Below are 27,588 nucleotides of genomic sequence, written 5' to 3'. Positions count from 1 at the left end.
TCACCCTAGGCACCCTAGGTCAGTCCAGTAACCAAAAACGACAAACCTCACTTTCACTGTTACTTTCCCTTGGTCTCTACACAGAATTATCCTCACCCTCCCACCCTCTGCCATCTTTAAACAAAGTAGTACTTCAAGACAAGGTCCACTGGGTTTTTACTGGTATGACTGGTCCAGCCTTCTCCAGCCTTAGGAGCCTTGAACACCTTCAGCCCACAGAGCTGCTCCTCTTTGCTGACAGGAACTTGGAATTCACAGATGCTAGGAGGTAGAAAGAGGCCTGCTCTTACCCAGAGTTCAGCAGCTGAGGGATAGAGGCAGCCAGCAGCACGCACCAGAAGCTTCCCTACTCAGTCTTCCTCCATGCCCTCCTCAAGCCACTTTAAATAGTGCACATCTCCTTGGTCCATGGGAAGACTGAAGACCTCTGGGATTTCAAAAGGATGCACCAACCTTTGGAAAGAAGGGAGAGCTCTGTGAATCAACCCATGTGATACTAACCCATTCCAACTAGCCAGCCTCCTGAAAGGCCCTTTGAAATCTGCGACAGTCTACCTGGCTAGTGCCATAGCCCACCATTCCTGAGCCCGTGTTTCTTAGCTGTCAACAAGCTAAGCTGGATCAGGTGGCTTTAGAGTCTCACAGACATGGTTCAAATTCTAAATTTCCTTACTAGCTGTAAGGACTATGGACAAGTCACTTCATTTTCTAGGGATAAAAATAATACCTATGTAATTAGATTGCTGAAGACTAAATACGACAAGGTATATAAAGCACTTACCTACTCCACCAACTGGCACTGCACACATTCTATTAGATGTTAGCCTCTGCTTTCATTAGTCTCCTATACACACTGTTCTACCTTCCCTCCCACAATTCCTCTGTATTCTTCCCCACATGGAAAGTTCTTCCTGCTCCTGCTGATCAATCAAAAGCCTTTCTCTCAAGCAGAGGGAAGATGGCGGCTAGGGGAGTGCATTGCCCCCGTGTGCTGCTTCACTGTGTGGGAGTATGACAAGTCAGGACGGCTAAAGGCTATCTTGTTAGGAATTTCCAGCAATAGTGGGGTGCTCCGGAACCTGGAGGAAGGATTTCCATTGCACGAGGATTGGCTACGGGGACTCAAACGCGAGAGGTTTGTCGCACAGAGGGTAACACTGCTTATTCAGCAAATCGCCCCGCGGCTAGAGTCTGCAGCGCGCGCTGGGAAACGCGGAGATAGCGACGCAGGGATACAGTGCTGCAGTTTCTGCCAGCCGTGCAAGCACCGTACTCAGGGCTGAATTCTGGGTTCGAGGCGGGGGAAGGAAGCGGTCCATCTCGGTTCTCCACACCGGTCAGACCACAGAGGAGGCCAGCAGCCACCATGTTGGAAAGCTGACGTCACCATCCCTGTTTTCGACTGACCGCAGCTCATTCAGCCATAGAACAGGTAATTTCAGGCTGCCATTCGCCTGCGGCTTGCAGACAGATTGCTAGGGTTCAGTGCCTGGGTGCTTCTTAGAACCTGATCTTATTGGAGCAAACACAGAGCGCGGGGCGGCCAAGTTCCGGCTCCCGGAACCGCCCTGGCCCAGGGCTGCGGAGCCTGCGGAGGCTGCTTCTTGGACCCTGCTCCTATCAGAGCATACACCAAGCACTAAGCAGCCGAATTCCGGCTCCCGGAACTGAGCCCGCGGGGACTGCTTCTTGGAGCCTACTCTTATAGGAGTTTACACCGAGCACGGAGCGGCCGAGTTCCGGCTCCCGGAACTTCCCTGGCCCAGGGCTAGAAGCCCGCAGAAACTGCTTCTCGGTCCGGGTCCTGCTGAGGGCCAGTCAGGACTCACCCGTTGCTTTGGTTGCCCAGCAAGGGGAACGAAATGCTGCCATTCGCATAGGATACCAACATGGCAGAGATCTGATGTCATCAGAAAGCGGCGGAGGAGAGAACTTCATCAATACCAGCGGCAACATAAACAGTTGGTCTCCTGGTAGGGGGGGTTAGGCACAGACACCCGAGTCTCCTCAATTTGTCCTCGAGCCAGAGGGGAGGAGCCGGGCCGCCGCCAGCGCCCGGAGAAGGCCCAGCGGCTCGCCAGCGTGGTGACCGCGTGACCCCAATTGGAGAGGGGGCAGAGCGGAGCCGCCACCCGCACCCACAAGGTGGGCTGACCCGCGACCCAGTGGTACATGGGCGTGGTAGGAGGGGCAGGGCAGAGCCGCCGTTCACGCTTGCAAAGTAAACAGACCTGTGACAGCCTGGCGGGTCAGGCCCAGTGGCCTGCCAGGGTGGTACACACATCACCCCAACTGGAGTAGGGGCAGAGCAGATCCTTCTCCCACGCCCGGATCAGGCCCTACCGGTGTGGTGGCCACGTGACCCCAATTGGAGTGGGGGCGGAGCGGAACCGCCACCCGTGCCCGCAGGGTGAGCAGACCTGTGACCAACCTGCAGATCAGGCCCAGGGGTCCGCAGGCGTGGTAGGAGGGGCAGGGCAGATCCGCCGCCTGCGCCTCCAAGGTAGGCAGACCTGCGACAGACCGGCAGATCAGGCCCAGGAGCCTGCCGGCGTGGTACACACACCACCCTAATTGGAGTAGGGGCAGAGCAGAGTCGCCGCCCGTGCCAGGAACAGGCCCACCGTCCTGCAGCCGGGGTAGTCACGACACCCCAATTGGAGTAGGGGCAGAGCAGAGCCTCCACCCGTGCCCAAAAGGTGGGCAGATCTGCGACCGGCCAGCGGGACAGGCCCAGTGGCCTGCCGGTACGACAGACAAGTCACCCCATTTGGAGTAGGGGCAGAGTAGAGCCGCCGCCCACGCCTGCAGGGTAGGCAAACCTGCAACCGACCGGCGGATCAGGCCCGGTGGCCTGCCGGCGTGGTACACTCGTCACCCCAATTGGAGTAGGGGCAGATCAGAGCCGCCGCCAGCGCCCAGAACAGGCCCAGTGACCTGCCGGCGTGGTAGCCACGACACCCCAATTGGAATAAGGAGAGAGCAGAGCCGCCGCCCGCGCCTGCAGGAAAGATACGCAAGTAGTATGAAAAGACAAGAAAAGAAAGGACCACAAGCAATGCAGGTCAATGCAACTTTAGAAGAGGTAACAGCTGCAGCAGATGGAATGTCAGATAAAGAATTCAGGATATACATGCTTCAGATGATCTGGAGTATCAAGGAAGACATTAAACAGCAAAATCAGACAATGAAAGATCACTTCGACAATGAATTATGCAAACAAATCCAGGAAGCAAAGGATCAACTATACATGGAGATAGAGGTTATAAAAAACAAACAAACAGAAATCCTAGAAATGCAGGAAGCAATAAACCAACTTAAAAACTCAATGGAGAATACTACCAGCAGAGTAGAACACTTAGAAGATAGAACAGCAGACAATGAAGACAAAGTATTTCAACTGGAAAAGAACATAGACAGCTCAGCAAGACTGTTAAGAAACCATGAGCAGAACATCCAAGAAATATGGGATAACATTAAGAGACCAAACTTAAGAGTCATTGGGATACAGGAAGGTACAGAGCTCCAAACCAAAGGAATGAGCAGTCTATTCAATGAAATAATACGAAAAAACTTCCCAGACTTGAAGAATGAGACAGAATCCCAAATCCTAGAAGCCTACAGGACGCCGAATGTGCAAAATCATAAGAGATCCACACCTAGACACATTATAATGAAGATGCCCAACATACAGAATAAGGAAAGAATTTTGAAAGCTACAAGAGAAAGGAAGCAGATTACATTTAGGGGTAAGCCAATCAGGATAACAGCTGATCTTTCAACACAGACTCTGAAAGCTAGAAGATCCTGGAATAACATATTTCAAACACTGAAAGAAAATGGGTTCCAACCAAGAATTGTGTATCCAGCGAAATTAAGCTTCAGGATGGAAGATGAAATGAAAACCTTCCACGATAAACAAAAGTTAAAAGAATTTGCAGCTAGAAAACCATCTCTTCAAAACATCCTCGGCAAAACACTACAGGAAGAGGAAATGGAAAATAACAATGAAAACCAACAGTGGGAGGTAGGACAGTAAAGGGGGGGGGGAAATAATCAAAGAGGAAAACAAACCATGTTTAGTAACAGAAATAAACAAATATGGCTGGAAGAACAACCCATATCTCAATAATAACCCTAAATGTTAATGGCTTAAACTCACCAATTAAGAGACACAGGCTAGTAGAATGGATCACAAAACAAGACCCAACAATATGCTGCCTACAGGAGACGCATTTGATAGGAAAAGACATACATAGGCTGAAGGTGAAAGGTTGGGAAAAATCATATCACTCGTATGGACTTCGGAAACAAGCAGGAGTGTCCATACTCATATCAAATAAAATAGATTTCAAGCCCAAGTTAATCAAAAGGGATAAAGAGGGACACTACATACTGCTTAAGGGAACCATGCACCAACAAGACATAACAATCATAAATATTTATGCCCCAAACAATGGTGCAGCTATGTTCGTCAAACAAACTCTTCTCAAGTTCAAGAGTCTAATAGACCACCATACCATAATCATGGGAGACTTCAACACACCTCTCTCGCCACTGGACAGATCTTCCAAACAAAAGTTGAATAAGGAAACTATAGAACTCAATAACACAATTAATAACCTAGACCTAATTGACATATATAGAGTATACCACCCCACATCAAGCAGTTACACTTTTTTCTCAGCAGCACATGGATCCTTCTCAAAAATAGATCATATATTATGTCACAGGGCAACTCTTAGACAATATAAAGGAGTAGAGATAATACCATGCATCTTATCTGATCATAATGGAATGAAACTGAAAATCAACGATAAAAGAAGGAAGGAAAAAGCATACATCACTTGGAGAATGAACAATAGGTTACTGAATGATCAATGGGTTATAGAAGACATCAAGGAGGAAATTAAAAAATTCTTAGAGATAAATGAAAACACAGACACAACATATCGGAATCTATGGGACACATTGAAAGCAGGTCTAAGAGGAAAATTCATTGCTTGGAGTTCATTCCTTAAAAAAAGAAAAAACCAACAAATAAATGATCTCATACTTCATCTCAAAAATCCTTGAAAAAGAAGAGCAAAGCAACAGCAAAAGAAGTAGAAGGCAAGAAATAATTAAAATCAGAGCTGAAATTAAAGAAATCGAAACAAAAGAAACAACTGAAAAAATTGACAAAACTAAAAGTTGGTTCTTTGAAAAAATAAACAAAATTGACAGACCCTTAGCCATGCTAGCGAAGAGAAGAAGAGAGAGAACTCAAATTACTAGCATACGGGATGAAAAAGGCAATATCACAACAGACACTTCAGAAATACAGAAGATAATCAAAAACTATTTTGAATCCTTATACTCCAATAAATTAGAAGATAGTGAAGGCATAGATAAATTTCTTAAGTCATATGATCTGCCCAGATTGAGTCAGGAGGATATAGACAACCTAAACAGACCAATATCAATTGAGGAAATAGAAGAAACCATAAAAAGACTACCAACTAAGAAAAGCCCAGGACCGGATGGGTATACAGCAGAATTTTACAAAACCTTTAAAGAAGAACTAATACCAATACTTTTCAAGCTACTTCAGGAAATAGAAAAAGAGGGAGAACTTCCAAATTCATTCTATGAGGCCAACATCACCCTGATACCTAAACCAGACAAAGACACTTCAAAGAAAGAAAACTACAGACCAATATCTCTAATGAACCTAGATGCAAAAATCCTCAACAAAATTCTGGCGAATCGGATACAAAAACATATCAAAAAAATTGTACACCATGATCAAGTAGGATTCATCCCTGGGATGCAAGGCTGGTTCAATATACAGAAATCAATAAATGTTATTCACCACATCAATACACTTAAAAATAAGAACCATATGATCATCTCGATAGATGCGGAAAAAGCATTCGACAAAGTACAGCATCGCTTTATGTTCAAAACTCTAGAAAAACTAGGGATAACAGAAACATACCTCAATATTGTAAAAGCAATCTATGCTAAGCCTCAGGCTAGCATCATTCTGAATGGAGAAAAACTGAAGGCATTCCCTCTAAAATCTGGAGCAAGACAGGGATGCCCTCTCTCTCCACTTCTGTTCAACATAGTTCTCGAAACACTGGCCAGAGCAATTAGACAGACGAAAGAAATTAAAGGCATAAAAATAGGAAAAGAAGAACTTAAATTATCACTATTTGCAGATGACATGATTCTATAACTAGCAGACCCAAAAGGCTCTACAAAGAAACTATTAGAGCTAATAAATGAATTCAGCAAAGTGGCAGGATATAAAATCAACACGCATAAATCAAAGGCATTCCTGTATATCAGTGACAAATCCTCTGAAATGGAAATGAGGACAACCACTCCATTCACAATATCTTCAAAAAAAAAAAAAATACTTGGGAATCAACTTAACAAAAGAGGCGAAAGACTTATACAATGAAAACTACAGAACCCTAAAGAGAGAAATAGAAGAAGATCTTAGAAGATGGAAAAATATACCCTGTTCATGGATAGGCAGAACTAACATCATCAAAATGGCGATATTACCAAAAGTTCTCTATAGGTTTAATGCAATGCCAATCAAAATCCCAACGGCATTTCTTGTAGAAATAGAGAAAGCAATCATGAAATTCATATGGAAAAATAAAAGACCCAGAATAGCAAAAACAATGCTAAGCAGGAAGTGTGAATCAGGCGGTATAGCGATACCAGACTTCAAACTATACTACAGAGCAATAGTAACAAAAACAGCATGGTACTGGTACCAAAACAGGCGGGTGGACCAATGGTACAGAATAGAGGACACAGAAACAAATCCACAAAACTACAACTATCTTATATTTGATAAAGGGGCTAAAAGCATGCAATGGAGGAAGGATAGCATCTTCAACAAATGGTGCTGGGAAAACTGGAAATCCATATGCAACAAAATGAAACTGAATCCCTTTCTCTCGCCATGCACAAAAGTTAATTCAAAATGGATCAAGGAGCTTGATATCAAATCAGAGACACACCGTCTGATAGAAGAAAAAGTTGGCTACGATCTACATTCGGTGGGGTCGGGCTCCAAATTCCTCAATAGGACACCCATAGCACAAAAGTTAATAACTAGAATCAACAAATGGGACTTACTCAAACTAAAAAGTTTTTTCTCAGCAAAAGAAACAATAAGAGAGGTAAATAGGGAGACTACACCCTGGGAACAAATCTTTACTCCTCACACTTCAGATAGAGCCCTAATATCCAGAGTATACAAAGAACTCAAAAAATTAGACAATAAGAGAACAAACAACCCAATCAACAAATGGGCCAAGGACCTGAACAGACACTTCTCAGAGGAGGACATACAGTCAATCAACAAGTACATGAAAAATGCTCAACATCTCTAGCTGACAGAGAAATGCAAATCAAAACCACCCTAAGATACCATCTCACTCCAGTAAGATTGGCAGCCATTATGAAGTCAAACAACAACAAGTGCTGGCGAGGATGTGGGGAAAAGGGTACACTTGTACATTGCTGGTGGGACTGCAGATTGGTGCAGCCAATTTGGAAAGCAGTATGGAGATTTCTTGGAAAGCTGGGAATGAAGCCACCATTTGACCCAGCTATTCCCCTTCTTGGTCTATTCCCTAAAGACCTAAAAAGAGCATGCTACAGGGACACTGCTACATCGATGTTCATAGCAGCACAGTTCACAATAGCAAGACTGTGGAACCAACCTAGATGCCCTTCAATAGACGAATGGATAAAAAAAAATGTGGCATTTATACACAATGGAGTATTAGTCTGCATTAAAAAATGACAAAATTATAGAATTTACAGGGAAATTGATGGCATTAGAGCAGATTATGCTAAGTGAAGCTAGCCAATCCCTAAAAAACAAATGCCAAATGTCTTCTTTGATATAAGGAGAGTAACTAAGATCAGAGTAGGGACGAAGAGCAGGAGAAGAAGATTAACATTTAACAGGGATGAGAGGTGGGAGGGAAAGGGAGAGAGAAGGGAAATTGCATGGTAATGGAAGGAGACCCTCAGGGTTATACAGTGGAGGGGGTAGAGAGAGAGGAGGGGAGGGGAGGGGAGAGGTGGGGAGGGGGGAGGGTGGAGGATGGGAAAGGCAGCGGAGCACAACAGACACTAGTATGGCAATATGTAAATCAATGGATGTGTAACTGATGTGATTCTGCAATATGTGTATGGGGTGAAGGTGGGAGTTCATAACCCACTTGAATCAAAGTGTGGAATATGATATGTCAAGAAATTTGTAATGTTTTGAACAACCCACAATAAAAAATAAAAAAAAAATTTTAAAAAAAAGCCTTTCTCTTCCTCAAGATCCAGCTCAACCACTAGCCTTTTCTAAGGGATCCTCACTGACCACTAAGCCACAGAAATCCCTCCCTTTTCTCCTGTTTGTTTCACCTGGCTCTTGTCACACAATACAAGTTCTCTTCACTTTCCGACTGAAGAAACATGAGAACTTGGTTTCAGTTTCCCATTTGTCAAACAGGATAATAATTCTCTATGTCCTTTCTGCTGCTGAAAGAACCAATTTAAAGTTCTCATGCGATAACATGATTAACAAATCACAACATGGGTGTAGGTGCTTAAACATGTGGAGTAAGTTGGATAAATTTTATCCAGTTCCTGAGGATAATGAATTTTTTCATGAACATCTAGGTAACTGCTTTTATAAATAAACATAAAGAGGCCAAAGTGCATATTTTAATAAGCACTTTAGTAGTAAGAGCTGCTGATGACAAAGCATCATTTCATATGTATACCTCACATGTTAATTCCAAAACACATGACTATGATCACCATTTCAAAGACAAGACAGCGGAGGCACAAAAAGTATTGATATTCTTCATGTACTTATGGTACAACTAGCCAATGGGAAGCCACATTTCAACATTAGGAGGTTAAGCTCTGGAGTTCTCACTCTTAACCCTGAAGCTGTCCCTGATGCATTAAGTTATTTCTTGACAGTGTAGTTTCTACCAAAGATGTCTTACTCCCTCAACTCTGTTGAGATGGTAACATAAGGGCCTTCTCTATAGCAACATTTGAGACTTAGCTATAGCCTTATAGCCACAGATTCCTAGTTCTCTAAAAAGTGAAGGGAAACAATTTTATCATCCAAATAGGTGGTTCACATCTTTGGCTGCACATTCGAGGCAATTTGGGGTGCTTTTTAACAGTACCATACTAGCTGGGTACAACAGCATGCACCTGTAGGACCAGTTGAGGCAGGAGGATCACTTGAGCCAGAAGTTCCAACACCAGCTTCGGCAACATAGCAAGACCCCGTCTCAAAAATAACACCAATAATAATATCATACTTTGTTCCCATCCTAAACAAATTTAAAGTGGTAGTTTGAAAAATACCACTGGTTTAGACTATGGGAATTCCTGGGGAATATTACTAAGATGTAGTTTGATTCCATAGGTCTGGGGTGACCATGAGATTCTGCATTTCTAACAAGTGTCCAGTAATATCAATTCCAAAACTTACACTTTGAATGATATAGGGTTATACCACTGGTTCTAAAAGTGAGGTCCACTAACCTCTAGGGGTCTACAAGACTCTTCCATGGGGTCTAAGAAGTCAAAACTATTTATATAATAACACTAATTTATCATTCATATTTTTACTATGTCAATGTTTGTAACAGTGGTGCAAAAGCAATGATGGGTAAAACTACCTGCATGTTTACATATATCAAGCAGTGGCACCAAACCACACTATCATTGTACTCTTCACACCTGCATTTTTAAAAAAAAAATATTTATTTTTAAGTTTTAGGTTGACACAATATCTTTATTTTATATTTATGTGGTGCTGAGGATCGAACCCAGTGCCTCATGCATACTAGGCATGCACTCTACCACTGAGCCACAACCCCAGCCCTCACACCCGCATTTTTAAAAAGTCAGACATTTTTGAAGTGGTAAAAATTACTTTTTTAAATTATTTTTTGACCCTTGAATACATGTCTTTTTAATATTCTGAATGGCAAAACGGGAAGTACACATAGGCATTTCTGTTGTGTACCTAGGTTCAATAGTCATTGAAAACAATCTGAGTCACAAGCTAAACTAGACATGTTTTTTTTTGTTTGTTTTTGGTACTGGGGATTGAACCCAGGGGCATTTAACTACTGAGCCACATCTCCAGCCCTTTTTTATTTTTTATTTTGAGACAGGGCATCGCGAAGTTGCTAAGTCTGGCTTTGAACTTATAATCCTCCTGCCTCAGTTTCCTGAGCTGCTGGGATTTTAAGCATGTACCACCATGCCCAGCTAGACATGCTTTTTTTCTTTTCTTTTTTTTTTTTTTTTGCATAACATTTTTGCTTTCAAACCTAAATAACTGTAATTTGACTGTCATTTTTACAAACTATTCTGAAGTCTTGAGTATTAGGAAGACATTTCCTCAAATAGAAACAAATTGAACCCAATACTCAAAGACAATTTATATCACTTATTAACATTAATAAAATTATGTTCTAAGACAAAATTAGAATTTTGAAAAATTTGAATTCATTACTGTAAGCTTAAAATTGTCCCAATACTTAAAGGTGCTCCTTTTTTTTTAATATTTATTTTTTAGTTGTACACAATACCTTTACTTATTTTTATGTGGTGCTGAGGATCAAACCCAGGGCCTCGCACATGCTAGGAAAGCACTCTACCACTGAGCTACAATCCCAGCCCACTTAAAGCTGTTTCTTGAGGAGATCTAGCTATCTTACTAAACCAGATTTTGCAAAAATGTTAAAGGTTTTCACATGAGACTTTTTTTTCTTTTTTAAATGCAATCCTAGGGATCAAACCCAGGTCCTCAGGCATGCAGGCAAGCTCTCTACCACTGAGCTACACCCCAGCCAGAAATGTTTTTTCTTGACACATGTTGACATCTGCCACCTCATTGTTTTCCCCAACTGGCTACATGAGGAACCACCCCAGGACAATTCTGTAGACACTTCTATATCTTTTCTCCTCCAAGTTCATCTTCAGTTCTTTTATTTTTCCCACTAGTTTTTGGCTTTGGAAACTATGATTGCTTTCTATAAAAATGCATGTATAGGACTGGGATGGGGGTGAAGTTCAGTGGTAGAGTGCTTGCCTAGCATGAAGGAGACCCTGGGTTCCAACTCTAACACTAAAATAAATAGCACTATTTGTGTTAATATATAATGGTTTACTACTGTTATTTTTAATGACCTAAAACATTTTAAAAATTGCTCAGCTTTAATGTTTAAAACAGTTAACTTTAATTTTTTAAGAGAACAGACACAAAATTTATTAACATTCCGAAACATGAAAATCATACACCATGTCTGAAATTTAGAAGTGGAAGCTTCTAAACCTTTTCTCAGAGGGGGAAGGGAGATAGGCATGTGTATATATGATTATTAGGGAAATGAATGGACCCTGGAGACAGAAATTAGTTTGTAAAATGATGCTCTCAAAACAGTTAATTTTTTTTTTTATTAACCCACAACAAAGCTCTTTTTGGTCTAAGTAACTTTTAAAAGTGTGAAGGTTCTGAGACCAATATTTTGAGATCCACTGATTTAAACTATCTCATTCTAGCTCCCTATTTTATAGAAAATCTATAATTCAGAAAGAGACAGGGACTTGCTCAGAGTTATATGGGAAGTTGATGGCTAGGTTGCAGATTTCCTGCTTCTGAAGCTCACTCATTTGGTCCCCAGAAGAAGAATTTGCCTGTCTGTCGTGAGAATGAGTGAAGAAATGCTAGACTTACCTGATAAAGCCAGACAGCATGAGGACCTTGGAAGTTTTTGTCTTTATTAACTGTAAAGGAAGAAAAAAAACACTACTGAGCCCCAGCTTTGCCCTGCTCATTCACCTAGCCATTTAGCAGTTTGCATTCCTCCCAGGTCACCAGGTTGCTGGGAGCCATTAGCCAAGTAGGTATGACAATTTCCTTGCCAGCGTACCCCATGTTGCAGTGACATTGAATGTAGGTGACCTTGCTCAAGGACCAAGGCGGATTAGGGCGTTCCCGGTTTAGGTTCCAGGTTTAAGGTTTAAGATTATTCCTGCTGGGAATAGGGCGTATCCTGCTGCCTGAGTTCCCCTTGAGTTCTCACGGGATTCAGACAGTATATTTTGGAGATAGAAGCCCAGTGGAGGTGGATTTGGGCAGAGAACGTGGATTTGGGCAGAGAACGTGGATTTGGGCAGAGAACGTGGATTTCCCCAGAACGTGATTGTAGACGGCTGGTGTGAGTTCGGGAATAAAGAGTTGCTGTTTGAATCTACAAGCTGTGTGGTGGCTCGTGATTGTGTGCCCAGCCAGACTGCAGCATTTGGTGGCCCGTAAGGGGGAATCCCGTGAGAACTCAAGGGGAACTCAGGCAGCAGGATACGCCCTATTCCCAGCAGGAATAATCTTAAACCTTAAACCTGGAACCTAAACCGGGAACGCCCTAATCCGCCTTGGTCCTTGAGCAAGGTCACCTACATTCAATGTCACTGCAACATGGGGTATGCTGGCAAGGAAATTGTCATACCTACTTGGCTAATGGCTCCCAGCACCAGGTCATGTCAGGAGCTCACAAATGAACCTCATGCATCTGAAGTGAGCAAGACCTTCAGTCAATTGATTTATGTTAATTTTCATTGGAACCTGGGAAAAGGTCTTAGACTTACTCATTCCCTTACCCAGACCACCTCTGCTCCTATCCTTACTTACCAATAAGACCTCAGTGGCTTCTTCTATTTCTCCCTTCCAAAAAAAACTAGAAAAGAAAGCAAAACCAAATTGTGAAGCTCATAAAAGGAGCCCAGCGAATTAAATGTCAAACCTGGCCAGAATAGGTGACTTACTAAGAAGGAAGCTAAAATCTTTCTAAGTCCATATCAAGAAGTCTAGAGTTAGTCAAAGCCCCACAAATCATCTAGTTCCATCATTCTAACACATGCATCTAGCATCTTCCAGAACATTCCTGGAGGTGGGAGGTTCACCATCTCTTGAAGAAGTCCCTCAAACTTAAATGTTTTCACATGAGACTTTTTTTTTTTCTTTTTTAAATGCAGTCCTAGGGATCAAACCCAGGGCTTCAGGCATGCGGGCAAGCTCTCTACCACTGAGCTATACCCCAGCCAGAAATGTTTTTTCTTGACACATGTTGACATCTGCCACCTCATTGTTTTCCTCAACTGGCTACATGAGGAACCACCCCAGGACAATTCTGTAGATACTTCTATATCTTTTCTCCTCCAAGTTCATCTCCGGTTCTTTCTATGTTTATCCTATATTCATGGCTTCCAGTCCCCTCCCTGACCCTTTGACTAGTGTTGCTATGATCACTGACTTTCAAAGCTGAGTGCCCATGAATGGATGAATGAAAAAATTCAGAAGGCTTCAGGAGAATTAAACCTTGTAAGATACACACACTTCTAGAAATGAAAAATAAAATCAGTGATGATATTCAGAACAGAGTGTAAGAGCTGGGTACAGTGGCACATGCCTGTAATCCCAGCAGCTTGGGAGCTGAGGCAGGAGGATTGTGAGTTCAAAATCAGCCTCAGCAATTTAGTGAGACTCAGAAATCACTTCATCACCTCCCTTATATAGAGACCCTGTCTCCATATAAAATATAAAAAAGGGCTGGAGATGTGGCTTAGTGGATTCAATCCCTGGTACAAAAAAAGAAGAAGAAGAAGAAAGAGAAGAAGAAAAGAGTTTAAGAACAGCATCATAGGGCTGGGATTGTGGCTCAGCGGTAGAGCGCTCACCTAGCACGGGCGGGACCTGGGTTCGATCCTCAGCACCACATAAAAATAAAGGCATTGTGTTGTGTCCATATACACCTAAAAAAATAAATATTAAAAAAAGAACAGCATCATGGGAAAAGGGAGAGATTTAGCCTGAGATGTACATTGACCCAGGGTAAATCTAAGATGACCTAGGCCATGGGCCCTTTCCTGTCACAGCTTTGGTAAATATAAGAATTCTAAGCTGATATTCTATTCTGGTTACAAAACACTCATTTCCAGACTGGATGAATAGTGAATCGCCTATAACATTTTTTTTTTTTTTTTTAATGCTTAGAATTGAACCTAGGGCCTTGCACATGTAGGCAAATGCTCTACTACTGATCTACCTCCCTAACCCTTGTTCTGCTTTTTAAAGATTCAAAGGCCTGGGCCCACCCACTAACTGAACAGATCTAGGCTGGAGTTCAGGGAATTGACATTACAGCCAAATTTGGGAGCCACTGCTATAGATGATGTGAACAATAACAGAGTAACATTACTTTTTCCTTCTCTCTCTATAAACAGCATATTTTTGCTTTCCTTGGATGAGATAAACTACTTGATTGATCTCCTCTGAATATAAGTCAACTGTGAACCACTGACTAATTTAATACCTTTGAGTTATTCTTTGGTAATTCCCATTAGTTTAGTGCTCTTTCCACTAGCCAGGACCTGACCCTAAGACTCCCAATTCCCCTTTATTAGCCATAGCAAAACTCACAGTGAAGATGTCTTGGGCAAGATGTTCACAGAGGCAGCCAGTTTCTTATCCAGTATGCCCCTAAAGCAAAGAGAAAAGGTAGCGGTCACTAGAGCAAGTCCCAGGATCTAAAGAGAAAGGATGTGAACAGGGGTTCTTGGGAATTACCTTGGAAATCTAAATCTAAGTAGAAAATAATTTAGGATGTCCCTCCCCTGCTTTAGTTTAGTCCCCAGATTTCATGTGTTAGAAATTTTATCCTGTTAACAGTATTTGTGAGGCTCTTGGGAATTAATAGCAGCGTGGAAATGTGGGGCTGAAGCTGCTGCAGGATCCACTAGGGCAATGTCTAGTAGAGCCACAGGGGTTGGACTGCCACAGAGACCCGGGATTATAGAGCTATATGGTGGGCAAGTAAGAGCTATCAGCTTACCCAAGTGAGCTGAAGCTGTACTGAGGTGGAGGCTGGGCTGCACAAGGCCTCGGGGGCATAACCCCTGTCCCAATATATCCAGGAACGTGAACATGCAATTATGGAAGATGGTTCTAGGGCCTTCAGATTTAATGCTGTTCATCCTGTTGGGTTTTGGACCTCCATGGAGCTGGTGACTCCTTTCTTTTTGCCTGACTCTTCTATTTAGAATGGGAACATCTGTCCTATGGCCTGTTTCACCACTGCGCTGTAGAAGTGTGTAGCTCCTTTGATTTTTCAGGCCACAGTAGATTAAATTTGCCTCAGGCATGCTTTCAGTCTCACCCAAATCTGATTCAGATAAGAAAATGCACTTTGGACTTTTATATTATTTTTGGAACCAGTTTTGGGGGTTTATTGTATTTTGCATGTGAGGACATGGATATTGGGGGCTAGAGGCAGAAGTTATGGTTTCAGTGTGTCCCCAGAATTCCCTAAATCATGTTAGTGGATTTGGAGGTGGGGCTTTTGGGTGATTAGGATTACCTGAGGTCATGAGGATGGCACCACCATGAGGGCATAGGTGCCATTATAAGAAAAGGGAGAGAGACCAACCTAGCATACTTGCTCTGTATCACCATGTGATGTTCTCTGCCATATTATAAAGCAGGAAGTAGGCCCTCACTAGATATCAGCACCATACTCTTGGAGTTCCTAGCCTCCAGGACCATAATCTAGATAAACCTTTATTGTTTATAAATGACCCAGCTTGTGGTATTCAGTTACTGCCACAGAAAACAGACTCAGACATCACTTCATCACCTCCCTTCAGAACAGTCCATAAACAGCATGCATAGAACCTCTGAAGACAGAGCTGTTTCTATGTACTTTTCTGGGTGAGAAGTAAGAAAGCAGCTATGGGAAGGAAGTTTTAAAGAGAGGCCCAGTCTGTCTGGGGTCTGGGCAGTAATTAACATTGGACCTAAAGAAGATCCGAATTCCATTTCCAGCCCTGCTATAAGATAGCTATGGGACCTTAAGTAAGTTCTTTCTTTCTGTCCCTCTCCTGCTTTGGCGAAATAAGCAACCTGACCTGCTATACAACAAGACTGGTTTGGCCAGTGGTTTTCAACCTTTCCTATTCCCAATAATTTCTTTTATTATGCTACATCTACCTTTAACCACCAAAGATAATCTAGCTGAGACACTAAGTGCTTCTGACTATAAATACCCATGTGACCACACAAAACTAATACAATTCCAAGCAAAAGCAAAAAGAAAAAAAAAAGCATCATGTTTTGGCAAATATAGGACCTTTTCATCTTTCTTTCTTTTTTAAAGGAAACCAAAGGAACCTCACCTCTGTTCTCTGATGTGCTTGGACCGAGCCAAACAAACCTTATCTGAGCCCTGCTCGCTGATTCCTCTTTCCCTCAGCCGTTACCAAGAGAAATGACCTCTTTTTTTTTTTCCTTGAGTCCCAAGCTGAAGAGTATTCTATTTAAGGCTCCATATTCATGTGACATTATCACCACTGTTACTCTCTTGGAAAATTATCAACTGTAAGAAGAGACCTGTCACACAAACTTGTTCAAGCAACTGCTGTGAGCCTTGTTCACTCAACCACTCACTGCGAAATTACATTTCGTTGGTTCTCCAGGTGTTAAGCAAATGCAAGGAGCAAGTTACACACCCATGGAAGATGATCACATTGCCTCAGAAGCCCTTTCCCAAATATGAACTCCTCAGCAACTGATAATAACAACCTGTCTTTAGGTAAGAGATTATAGAATATGGAGGGTTTTTATACAAAAAGTCCCTAAACGGCTGGGTCTGTGGCTCAGTGGTAGAGCGCTCGCCTAGCATGTGTGAGGCCCTGGGTTCGATCCTCAGCACCACTTAAAATAAATAAATAAATAAAATAAAAGTCCTATGTCAAACTACAACTAAAATATATATAATATATATATATATTTTTTTTTAAGCCCCTAGAGCATTATAAAAGAGAGTAGGGAAGAAGAGAGGCTGACTGAATTCAATTTTAAAACAGACACACAAACCCTCAAGACCAGTAGAGAGCCACACATGGGGAGCTCAGGATTTAGGAAGCAGAGGGAGAAGTGCAGAGGTCACACAGGGTAGTGGCTCAAAGAACAGATACATGTTGGTCCCATGACATTTTAAAAAATCTTGACATTGGCCAGGCGCAGTGGCACACGCCTGTAATCCCAGCAGCTCAGGAAGCTGAGATAAGATGATTGCAAGTTTCAAAGCCAGCCTCAGCAACTCAGTGAGCCCCTGTCTCTAAATAAAATACAAAATAGGGCTGGGGATGTGGCTCAGTGGTCAAGTGCCCCTGAGTTCAATCTTGGGTACCCCCCCCAAAAAAAAATCTTGGCTTTATTAACCAATATTTAATATAGAATGTATTTCACACCCCAAACAATACAGATTATCTAGCTTCTAGCAAAAAGAAAAAAGTGAATCTTCCAATATTGGGCCTGCAGGTCAAATTTAGCCATGCTAGAGCTGAGCAGCAGCTGCTCCCTTGAGTCATGAAATACGCTTCTCAGGTCAACACAGTTCCATTGCTCTTTCCTCCCAAAGCCTAGGAAGCACCATCATTATACACCAGCCCACTTCTCATTTACCTGATTACAGGCATTTTCTTTCTTTCTTTCTTTTTTTTTTTGGTACCAAGGATTGAACTCAGGGCACTTAACCATTGAGCCACATCCCCAACCCATTTTTGCATTTTACTTAGAAATGGGATCACAATGAGTTGCTTAGGGCCTTGTTAAATTGCTGAGGCTGGCTTTGAACTCATGATCCTCTTGCCTCAGCCTCCCAAGCCGCTAGAATTACAGGCATGTGTCACCGTGCCTGGCTGCCTATAGGCATTTGATTGTTACTGTGACACTGGACTAGTTTTAGTCTACTATTAACTTCAAGAAGGCTGAGTTGTAAAGCAAGAAGAAAAGGAACACAGAGCCACGGCCATTACTTCTCAGCCTCACTAACTCTCTTTAACCTGTCTCTATAAACAGAAGGGGGAAAATTCAGATATAATAAACATTTTCTGAGAACCTACTATATTTACTGGGGTATGCACTGTTTATATTTCATCTCATTTAATCTTCACCACCACCCTGTGAGGTAGATGGCATAATGCCGTTTTATAATTTAGAAAACTGATGCTTCAAGAAGGGAATCAGATATGACTTGGCTGTACATACCTGCCTACCATGCTCAAGGACCTGGGTTTGATGCCTAGCACTGCCAAAAAAAAAGAAGAGGAGGAAAAGGAGGAAGTGGAAGAAGAGACACAGCTCGGCCAAGATCACGTACATAGTAAATGGCATATTCACATTGAAACCCTGGCCTAGTCCAGTGTTCTTTCTAGTATGTCACAGCTGCTTCTAGAAAACAGCCAAATACTTGAAATGACCTCCTCCTCCTTATATATGAACAAAGAGAGGTGGGTCATCAATTTGGAGACTTAGATTACAAACCTGCAGGGTTCCACAACTTTCTTACGCCTTCAACAAACCACCTCTCTCTGGGCCTCGGATCCCTTTTATGCCCTCCTGCACCACTTGACACTTTTAGGCCCTGCAGCAGCATCAGTCAGGGGATCATTTGGCCATGCTCCTTGTATCACCCCAAGCAGACAGCTATAGAGTTCATTGGACAGGCAGGTTTGTGAGAAGCAAGAGAAGGGCCCAAATTAGTCCCTCTGGAGCTTCTTAGAGCTTCCCAAGTCTTCTGGGGCAGCACCTTAGCCCCTGCACTATACCTGGCAATGTCTCTAGCAATTTGCTCGTTGGGACAGTTGACAAAGACGATGGAGTGTGTGCCAGAGATATAGCTGCCGGTGATGGCTGAGTGAAGCTGTAGGCTAAGGGTCCTGAGCATGGGGTACATCAGAAAAGAAGTTGCCAGGATCTACACAGTGGAAAAGAAAAGCACAGGTCAATGACTCCCAACTCCAGCAGACTAGAACCAAGGCTGATATCATTTTTTCATCCCCCAACCCCATCTATAAAATAACCCCTGAAATCTACATTGAGTTTTCATATTTTCCTCTGCATATTTTAGATGAGAAAGAAAATGGAGACTTATAATTCAAAAAACTTTTTCAAAATCATATAGCTTTAATTGGTGAAGCCAGGATTTGGACTCAAGCCTGGATGACTTCAAATCCTTTTTTATTGTGCAAAACTGCTATTGCTGGTGATACTAACTGGCATCCACCGAACTGCCATCATTATGAGAAGATTATTATGATAAACTCTTAAATCTATTGATTTTCAAGGAGTAATTTCACCTGCGTTCATTTGTATATGCATTAGGGAATGTCAGACAATCTAGTGCAAAAGGTAGGCTTGTGAACAGATCAATTCTGAAACAATGTAACCTGGGCTGCTGTGCTGGGAGGACCAAGAGGAAAGCTATGCTAGAAGGAGCAGGAAAAAGCTTTGAAGAGAAGGAATGAGGTAGGACTGAAAAGAAGATGTCATCTGAGTTGGATCTGAAATAAGTAGGATTATAAGAGGGTGCTCTAAGCAAATGATAATATGTACAAACTCAAGAGGTACAAGGGACATATGAAATATCCAGTCTGTACTAGATTTGCATGGGATAGTAAGAGTAGATCAGAGAAAATGAGGTTGCCTAGAATTATACAGAAAAGGGTCAGGCCCCAGAGTTGGGGGTTTGCACTCAGGTGACTGAGTGCTTTTAGAGGTTTTTTAAGTAAGACAATAACAATATGGCCAAGCCAAGTAGCGTTACAAAAGGGCTGGGAATGGGGAATTATCAGAAGGCAGGCTACTTAGCCATTTTAGTAACCCAAGAAAAAGACATTAAGATCCTGAACTGGGGTTGGGATTGTGGCTCAGCGGTAGAGCGCTCGCCTAGCATGCACAGGGGCCCTGGGTTCGATCCTCAGCACCACATAAAAATAAATGAATGGAATAAAGGAATTATATCCAACTACAACTAAAAAAATAAATATTAAAAAAAAATCCTATAAAAAAATCCTGGACTAAGGTGGCACTGACCATGTGAGAGGAAAAGGCATTCAAGATATAACTTCTTTTTATTTTAATGACAAACATCCAAAATCGGGGGGAATAAAAAGAACTGGAGATCCCTTCTATTCCAGGATTCTCCGTTTGGTGGACATAATGGAGCTATTAACAGGGACAGAGGCAACTTGCAAGGAGTCAGGCAGGGACTCAGCAAGGCTGAACAAGAACTGCTTCTCCTGCCTCCTAGGCCAGGGATCTGGCTTTGCTCAAATGAACCTCTGTCCTCCCTTCTCATTTTACATTATTGCCTCTGTCCTAGCTCCTACTTGTTGGCAGGGCCTGAGTAGTGGTTTTGTATCTTTAGCTGCAGTTTGACCTCAGGCCTTTTGGGTTGGGTTTTTCATTCCCTCCCACTATCTCCACAGTGCCTCAGTCTCATATTAGCTCTTTGAACCAAACCAGAAACCATGCAAGAAAAAAAGAACCAGGCTTTTCAAGGAAGCTTTTACTGTTATTTCTTTTTGACAACTCAATTGGACCATAGCGGGGAAAAAATAGAAGGACTAGAGGGCAGGATTTAAATCCTAGTGCCAGTACAGATAGCTGTCTGTGGACTGCCAAGTTTCTTCCTCTTCCTTCTATAATCCTGATGTAAAAACTGGAGATTATGACATTCATGCTGCCTAACTCAAGAGTTGATAGGGGTTCAAACAAGATAGGAAAAGCAATTTGTAATCACTAACTCAATAAAGGAAGGGCTGTGTTTAGTTCACCATTCTCCCCACCTCAGTTCCTGGCACACAGCAGGTTCTCAATAAATACTTGTGGATTAGTGACTTAGTAGCACACAAGTGAAATGCTGTTGCTAAGACTAAATAGCCTTGTGAAGAAGGCAAGGCTTCTGGGTCACCCACTGTGAGCAGTGCTTTCAGAACATTGTATGGTGTTCCAGCTACATGACTCTAAAGAAGCTTCCAGCACCACTCTAAAGAAAAGGAGCATTCAGCCGGGCATTGTGGGAGGCCTAGGCAAGTGGACTGCAAGTTCAAGTCCAGCCTGGGCCACTTATGAAGACCTTGTCTTTAAAAAAAAAAAAAAAAGAAGAAGAAGAAGAAGAAGAAGCAGAAAAGAAAAAAAAAAGACTGAGGAGGCAAAGTGCTCCTGGTGATCCCCAGTACCCCTCAAATAAATAAATAACCAACCAAGAGGTAATGGGCCCTCAGGTATTATCTAAGACAACCCTTAACTCAACAAATAAGAAAACCAAGGCAGAACATACAGAAACTCAGTGATAGACCAATTCTTGCCTCCAAGACCCCTGACTTCCATTCTGACTTTTATGCTTTGCAATAAGCAAGAGTAAGAATGGATTCAGGGCATCCTTGAAGCTTTGTGTTATCCAGTGATTCTCAACTCAGGGAGATTTTGCCCCTCTGTGTACATCTGGCAATGCTTAGAGACAATTCTGACTGTCATGACTAGGGAAGAGGTACCATTGTCATCTAGTGGGTGGAGACAAGGCTGCTGCTAAACCTCCTTCTGTTGTGCCATTCACAGAATACAATGAAATACAGAGTTGTTTCTATGCCTCTCCCATTGGATAGGAAGTCTTCATTCTCATTCCTTCCTGTATTCCTACCACATTACTATCTGGGAACAGACTATATGCCTGAGAAATGTTTATGGGCCACATCAGTTAAATATCAGAAGTAAGAAAGGTCATTTGGACCCCAAAGTGGACTATAATATTTTAAAAAGTAACATGTTATGAGTGTGAAACCAGTGGAAAATATACATATCACAACATTCCCTAACAGAAACAGTTACTATCATGGGAAAAGAGTCACCATAAATTTTAAACAAAAGCCTTTTTATTATAAAGCCTTCATATTTATGTCCTTTACTATATACCTTTTCATATTGATGTCTTTTTAAATATATCTTATCTAATTTAACATTCTTGTAAAATATTTTATGTATCCTTTCAGTAATTTCCTATTGTATTCAACCTTTCTCCTTTTTTTTGTCCTAGAATATGTACACAGCCTTTCAGAGGCTATGGTTGACTTTACAGCCTGTGACAGGCAGAAGGGGCCTCACTAATCACCAAAGCCAGTGGCACTAAACCTGTAATCCAAGGAATCTGTAAATACCCTGAAGTCAAATGCAATATTGAGTTTATCTATACATTTTCCTGGAGTACAAATCCAGAGCTTTCAAAAAAACAATTCAATAAGATTTACAGTCCCCGAAAGTTAAGAGCCACTGATTTGTGCCAATTTTAACAGATAAGGAAATAATGATCAGTGAATGGGAGCAATCACTCCCAAAAGTAAGGGGTAAGCTGGGCTAGAACCCAGGGCTTCTAACCCTCTCCTAGGCTTTTTCCCCATTCTCACTTCCAACATCAATTTTAAGACATTTCAGATGAGAAAACACAGTCCCAGAAAATTAGTGTATTATACAATAGGAAAAGGAAAGAATCTATCATGAAACACTTAAGTGGGACTTTATCAGCAGATACCCGTTGCCCTCCCCCACTCTAGCAAAGAAACAGCACACTCACCTGTCCCTAGAAGTCAGGAGTAAAGGTATGGTGGTAACCTTGAGAACCACCCCACTACCTCCAAAGGGTCTTACCTACCTGCTCCCAACTAAAACCCCAGGACCAGTCAAGAGAAATATGCCTTCTTCTCCTCCATCCTTCTCCTTCCGTCCCCAAGCTGAAGGTTTAAGGATGAGGGGGTTTCACCCTGTAGACTAAGGACTCACCAGAAAGCATATGAGGACAGAGGGCCGCGAGTAGCCTGGCAGAGGGCACCGTGATCCCAGCCTGTCCATGGCTTTGTTGGTAATTTAGCACAAGGCAGTGGCAGTGAATTACAGTCTCAGGCCGGGTGCCGGCTGGTGGGCGGGCACTGAGGGCCTTATCTGCCCTTTCCCCACAAAGCCTCTGGTCTGCACACTGCCCGCCCCGCCCCAGCCAGGCTGGCCAAAGACACTGTAGGAATCTGGGAAAGGGAGGTTATTTTCACTGGGCACACCTCTCCCCTGAAACTTACAACCTAAGCACTCAGACCTATAACTCTTGCAAAAATATGTGCTATTTTCTCTTTCCATTCCAACAAACAAAAAGGCATGTCCCCAGAAACATACAAAGACATAAACTTTCAGAAACCACAGCACACAAACACTAAAACACATACACAAAACTCTTCTCTAAAGAGCTTCAAACTACCTATAAACAAGGGAAGCACAGAATGTAACCCTTACACAATGTGGCCCCCATATTGCCCCCTCCTCCAAGGATTTCCCCTAATTCTCTTTGGCTTAGAATACTCTTGCCCACTTCTTCACTTCCTAATAAACTCATTCCTTTTCCCAGGCCAACTGCCCTGGGAGCCTTTCTCAGTTAATCTCAGTCCTCTTCTAAAGACGACACACTGCGCTTGTTTTGGAGAGCGGCACATAAAACCAGCAAGCCAAAGGCTGACTGTTGTCCCTTAGGAATGCAGAGTCCACTGCTACTACAGTTTCCAAATTTTTAATATGCCTTTTTATTATAATGCCTTCATATTTATGTCCTTTACTGCCGCAGTCCAGCTGCAGCAAAATAACCGGGGGGGTGACGAACAACTTGTGTACGTTGATACAGCAGGAGTAGGAGCCATTTATTGCAGGACAGGAGCAGTATTTATACATTCCACACAGCTTATCTAATTAGCATAAACTAGATACATCAGTCAACCAATAAGGAATCTCCACACTTAATGGCTCGCTTTTGTTACTTCTCAAACCACTCCCTCTGGCATTTTGCCAGGCACCAGCCAGACTTGTTTACCAACTCTAACATTCCCCTGGCTAAATGCCAGGTGTTATTTTGACTTGTTTACAGACTCTAACACTTTACTATACACCTTTTCATATGCTATTTTCTCTTTGCAGCTTTTCAATGTGAAATATCCCAATTTTAAAATGATGGCAAGTTAGCACAGAGGAAAAGCTTTAGTGCACAGGTAAACTGTTTCAGGGAACCATTTTACATCTTAATTGTTCTGTTGGCAGTTACACAGGTATGAAAAAAATTCAACTGGACACTTCAACAGGTGAATTCTATTGTATGTAAATAGTTTCTTACACAAAACAGGAAATACTGAAAAACAATTGAAAAAATTTTCAAAATGGAAGGAAAACAACAAAATCTTATTTGCAGATTTGCAGTTCATAGCTTCCCTGTTTATTCTCATCACCTGTTCATTTGTCTCACTTGTTGAGACTACAATTTCCTTTTCTGGGGCTACTGGGAATTTAACCCAGGAGCACTTACCACTGAGCCACATGCCCAGCTCTTTTTATTTATTTATTTTTATTTTTATTTATTTTTTTTTTGTTAGTTGTAGTTGGTCACAATACCTTTATTTCACTTATTTATTTTTATGTGGTGCTGAGGATCGAACCCAGGGTCTCGCATGTGCGAAGCGAGCGCTCTACTGCTGAGCCACAACCCCAGCCACTCTCTTTATTTTTTGAGACAGGGTCTTGCTAACTTGCTGAGGCTGGCTTTGAACTTGAGATCCTCCTGTCTCAGCCTCCCAAACTGAGCCACTGGGATTACAGGTATGCGCCACTATGCCTGGCTAAGACTACAAATTCTTTTATTTTTTTAAAATATTAATACCTTTATTTATCTTATTTTTATGTGGTGCTGAGGATCAAACAACTACAAATTCTTAAAGGCGTGATAGACTTATGAAAATGTCTGACAAAGTAGTTAATCATTTGTAATCCTAATCCTGTTGTTTACATTAGCTGTGCAGACTCCAGCAAGTTTCTTAACCTCTCTGGGTTTGAAGGGAGGTTTTTGATAAATGCAGGGCTAATAACTTCCTTCATATGTCTGGAGTGAGGATTAACAGATTAATGTTGAGTGCTTTATAAAATGTATGATCATGTCACCATTTCAAAAAGAAACAGTCTCATGTCAACCACCAACACCTGTTTGTAACTGAAAAATTTAACATATATGGTTAGAGGCTGAATGGTCCTAAGAAAACCTTTGTATTTTAAGCCCTCTAAAATAAACTGGGGCCATGATCTCTCATACCAATCATCCATAAGAATGGGTACTGTTAATGACCATTTACCTCAGATCCTCAGATATTTCCTGAGTTGATTTCCCAAGTTTAGAACAGGACTATACAGAATTTCCACTCAATATCTGTTGAATGACTAAGTGTTACAGATGTGTCTGGTGATTACAAAGATGATGGTAGTGATGAAGGTGATGTTGAGGTAATGAGAGAATGATAATAAGATGAAGTGTTATTTGGAAGAAGCAACCTCTGGATCCGCTCTGTCCTTCAACTCAGACATCTCTACTCATTCCAAATTCAATTCCAAGGTTAGATTTTAGAACTCCAATTATGGCTTTGACAGTTTTTTCAGCTATTATCAAGTCTTAGTGCCACTGCCAGGAAGCTTTTTATTCTATACCTTTTCTCTTTCCTTCTCCTCCTCCCTATGGAATTGATTCAGGCTGACTTTAAGACTCAGACTTCCCCTGCAACACAGATACTACACCCATCCCTATCATTTACTTCGTTTATTTCTCCCTTATCACTTCCTTTATTGTTTATTTCTTCCTTCAGTTCCTTTAAGTTTCTTTTGCACCTCTCTATAGACATACAGCAATTTACTGTAATCTTTTTTGGGGGATTGCACTAGGATTAACTCAGGGCACTGGACCACTGAGCCATATCCCCAGCCCTTTTCTGTATTTTATTTAGAGACAGGGTCTCACTGAGTTGTTTAGTGCTTCGCTTTTGCTGGAGCTGGCTTTGAACTCACAATCCTCTTGCCTCAACCTCCCCAGCTGCTGGGATTACAGACATGCGCAACCGCAACCAGCTCTGAAATCTTTTTTAAATGTCAAACTTCAATCCAAGAAAGGATCTGTATCAACTGCAGAATCAATGAAATCTGAGGCATCGTTTAAGACAGCAATTTCTTTAGATTCATCTTTACCTCTAGTTGGGGACTGGTCTTCATCATCTATGGATATAGACTCTAAATTATTCCCAAAGATTGGAACTTTAGTAATTCATTATTTTCACTTTCGTTTATATTGATGCAGACGGATTTTTTTTCAACTTCTTCATTAACTCTGGGGAAACATGCATACGCGTTCAAAGAACATCCTTCCAATCTTTCCACTAAGCCTTATTAAAGACGGCTGGTTTTATATCATTCATCACTTCTTTTACCACTACTTCAGAAATGTGGCATTGTTGTCATGTTTCTTTTAAAGTAAGCTTTTTGTCAATGCAGTCAGCAAGGTGTTCAAACATATGGTTGATGTAATACCTCAGTTATACCATGGTTCAAGGGCTGGAGAAAGCTAGTGTCTTCCAAGGAAAGAAACCCAATAACATCAAATAATGAGCAAATAATGAGTCAGGGTAACCAGGACTTTTTTCCACAACTGGCAACACTCTGAATTCAAGTTTTTTGTGCTTTTTTTTTTTTCTGTTAAACACACCTTAGTTTCATGGATAATCTAATTATAAAAACCAATCCAAAAAGAGGGTATTGTAAAAAATCTTTTTTCCAAAAGAAAAGTGGGATTAAGGTCTTTGTGAAGCAGCAATGTATTCATCATTTTGTCACGGGAGACATTGACACACAAAATGAAGGAAATGCTGTCCTTAAGTTTCCTCTAAGCTTTCCAGATTTTTGTCTATTTCCTTAAAAGTATGGGAAAGCATGCGTTTCCAAACTAGGCTCATCTCCTTGGTATTCAGGACCTGCTGAGGCACACTGCTTCTCTCTCTGATGAGTCGCTCCAATTGCTTGCACTGTTTGGGTGCCAACTCAGGATTTAACGGTTCTTCCTTCCTCATCAACTTTATATTTCACAGTATTTATTTATAAACTTCTCAAACCATTCCTGGCTCGCAGGAAACATATCTGAACCGCCCTGACCACTGGTTCCCACCACATGCAATACAGATGTGTTTGGCCTGGGTGCAGAGGCCGTTGCAGTCAAGAGGCCGCCTTCTGTGCTCTGCCCCTCCACTCAAAAGGCTACCGAGGTCTCCATCTTCTTGGGGTCTACCTCACGGGAATCTTGGAGCAGTCGGGCAAAACACTCTCCATGCCGGCCCAAACAGCCCTCGTGTTTTTCTCCATCACGAGTACTATTGACTCGTCGACACCAAAAAGGCGCCCCAAGATCGTATTACTCACGCCTTCGTCCAGCTTCTCGAGAATTTTCATCTTGCCTTCCGAGGCAGAACCCTCTGCCTCTTCTGGACAGGCGTGTGGCCCAGGATCTAAGTTCCCCCAAGGCCCAAAGCCGAGAGGCCTCCACAAAGGCGGCTCTTTCCAGTGCCAAAGGTCTGGTCTGGAGGCGGGGAGGCCATTTCCAGGCCGTCTGACTGCCGACAGGCCCTCATCCTCTCGGCTCCGCTGGCTGGGCATCCTACGAGGCTTCCACTCCGCCAGTTCACCAAGCTGCTGGGAAAAGCAGGAGGAGTAACTGAGCACAGTTCCTCGTGACGTCAGACCGAGGCCCTAGATCACTGGCAACCTGAGACGTTCCAGGAGTCTCGCGAGACTTGGCAGACCGAAAAGGA

General features: G+C 42.3%; 1 protein-coding gene and 1 non-coding gene across 5 annotated transcripts in view; both read right to left on the bottom strand.

Moving 5' to 3' along the window:
- Window positions 1-27,535, bottom strand: part of LOC124097103 (protein CutA homolog) — a 43,529-nt gene extending 15,994 nt beyond the window's left edge. For 3 of the 4 annotated variants that reach the window (XM_058581659.1, XM_058581660.1, XM_046451266.2), the window contains exons 1-6: window positions 22,727-27,535; window positions 18,718-18,866; window positions 14,531-14,590; window positions 12,743-12,788; window positions 11,789-11,838; window positions 291-453 (exon numbers count right to left, since the gene is read on the bottom strand). In XM_058581659.1, the coding sequence (XP_058437642.1) occupies window positions 351-453; window positions 11,789-11,838; window positions 12,743-12,788; window positions 14,531-14,590; window positions 18,718-18,866; window positions 22,727-22,795 (477 nt within the window). In that variant the 5' untranslated portion in view covers window positions 22,796-27,535 and the 3' untranslated portion in view covers window positions 291-350. The remainder of the gene's footprint in view (window positions 1-290; window positions 454-11,788; window positions 11,839-12,742; window positions 12,789-14,530; window positions 14,591-18,717; window positions 18,867-22,726) is intronic. The other variant, XM_046451265.2, reaches the window with a different exon arrangement.
- Window positions 9,849-9,921, bottom strand: Trnat-agu (transfer RNA threonine (anticodon AGU)). Its single transcript has one exon. It is a non-coding gene; the product is annotated as a tRNA-Thr (tRNA).
- Window positions 27,536-27,588: the final 53 nt, after the last annotated feature.

The sequence above is a fragment of the Marmota monax genome, unplaced genomic scaffold (assembly GCF_021218885.2).
Source record: "Marmota monax isolate L192 unplaced genomic scaffold, Marmota_monax_Labrador192_F-V1.1 WCK01_AAM20220418_F8-fsc00020, whole genome shotgun sequence".
NCBI classification, from domain to species: Eukaryota; Metazoa; Chordata; class Mammalia; order Rodentia; family Sciuridae; genus Marmota; species Marmota monax.
The sequence above is the reverse complement of the archived record's forward strand: the minus strand, read 5'-3'. Positions and strand labels throughout refer to the sequence as shown.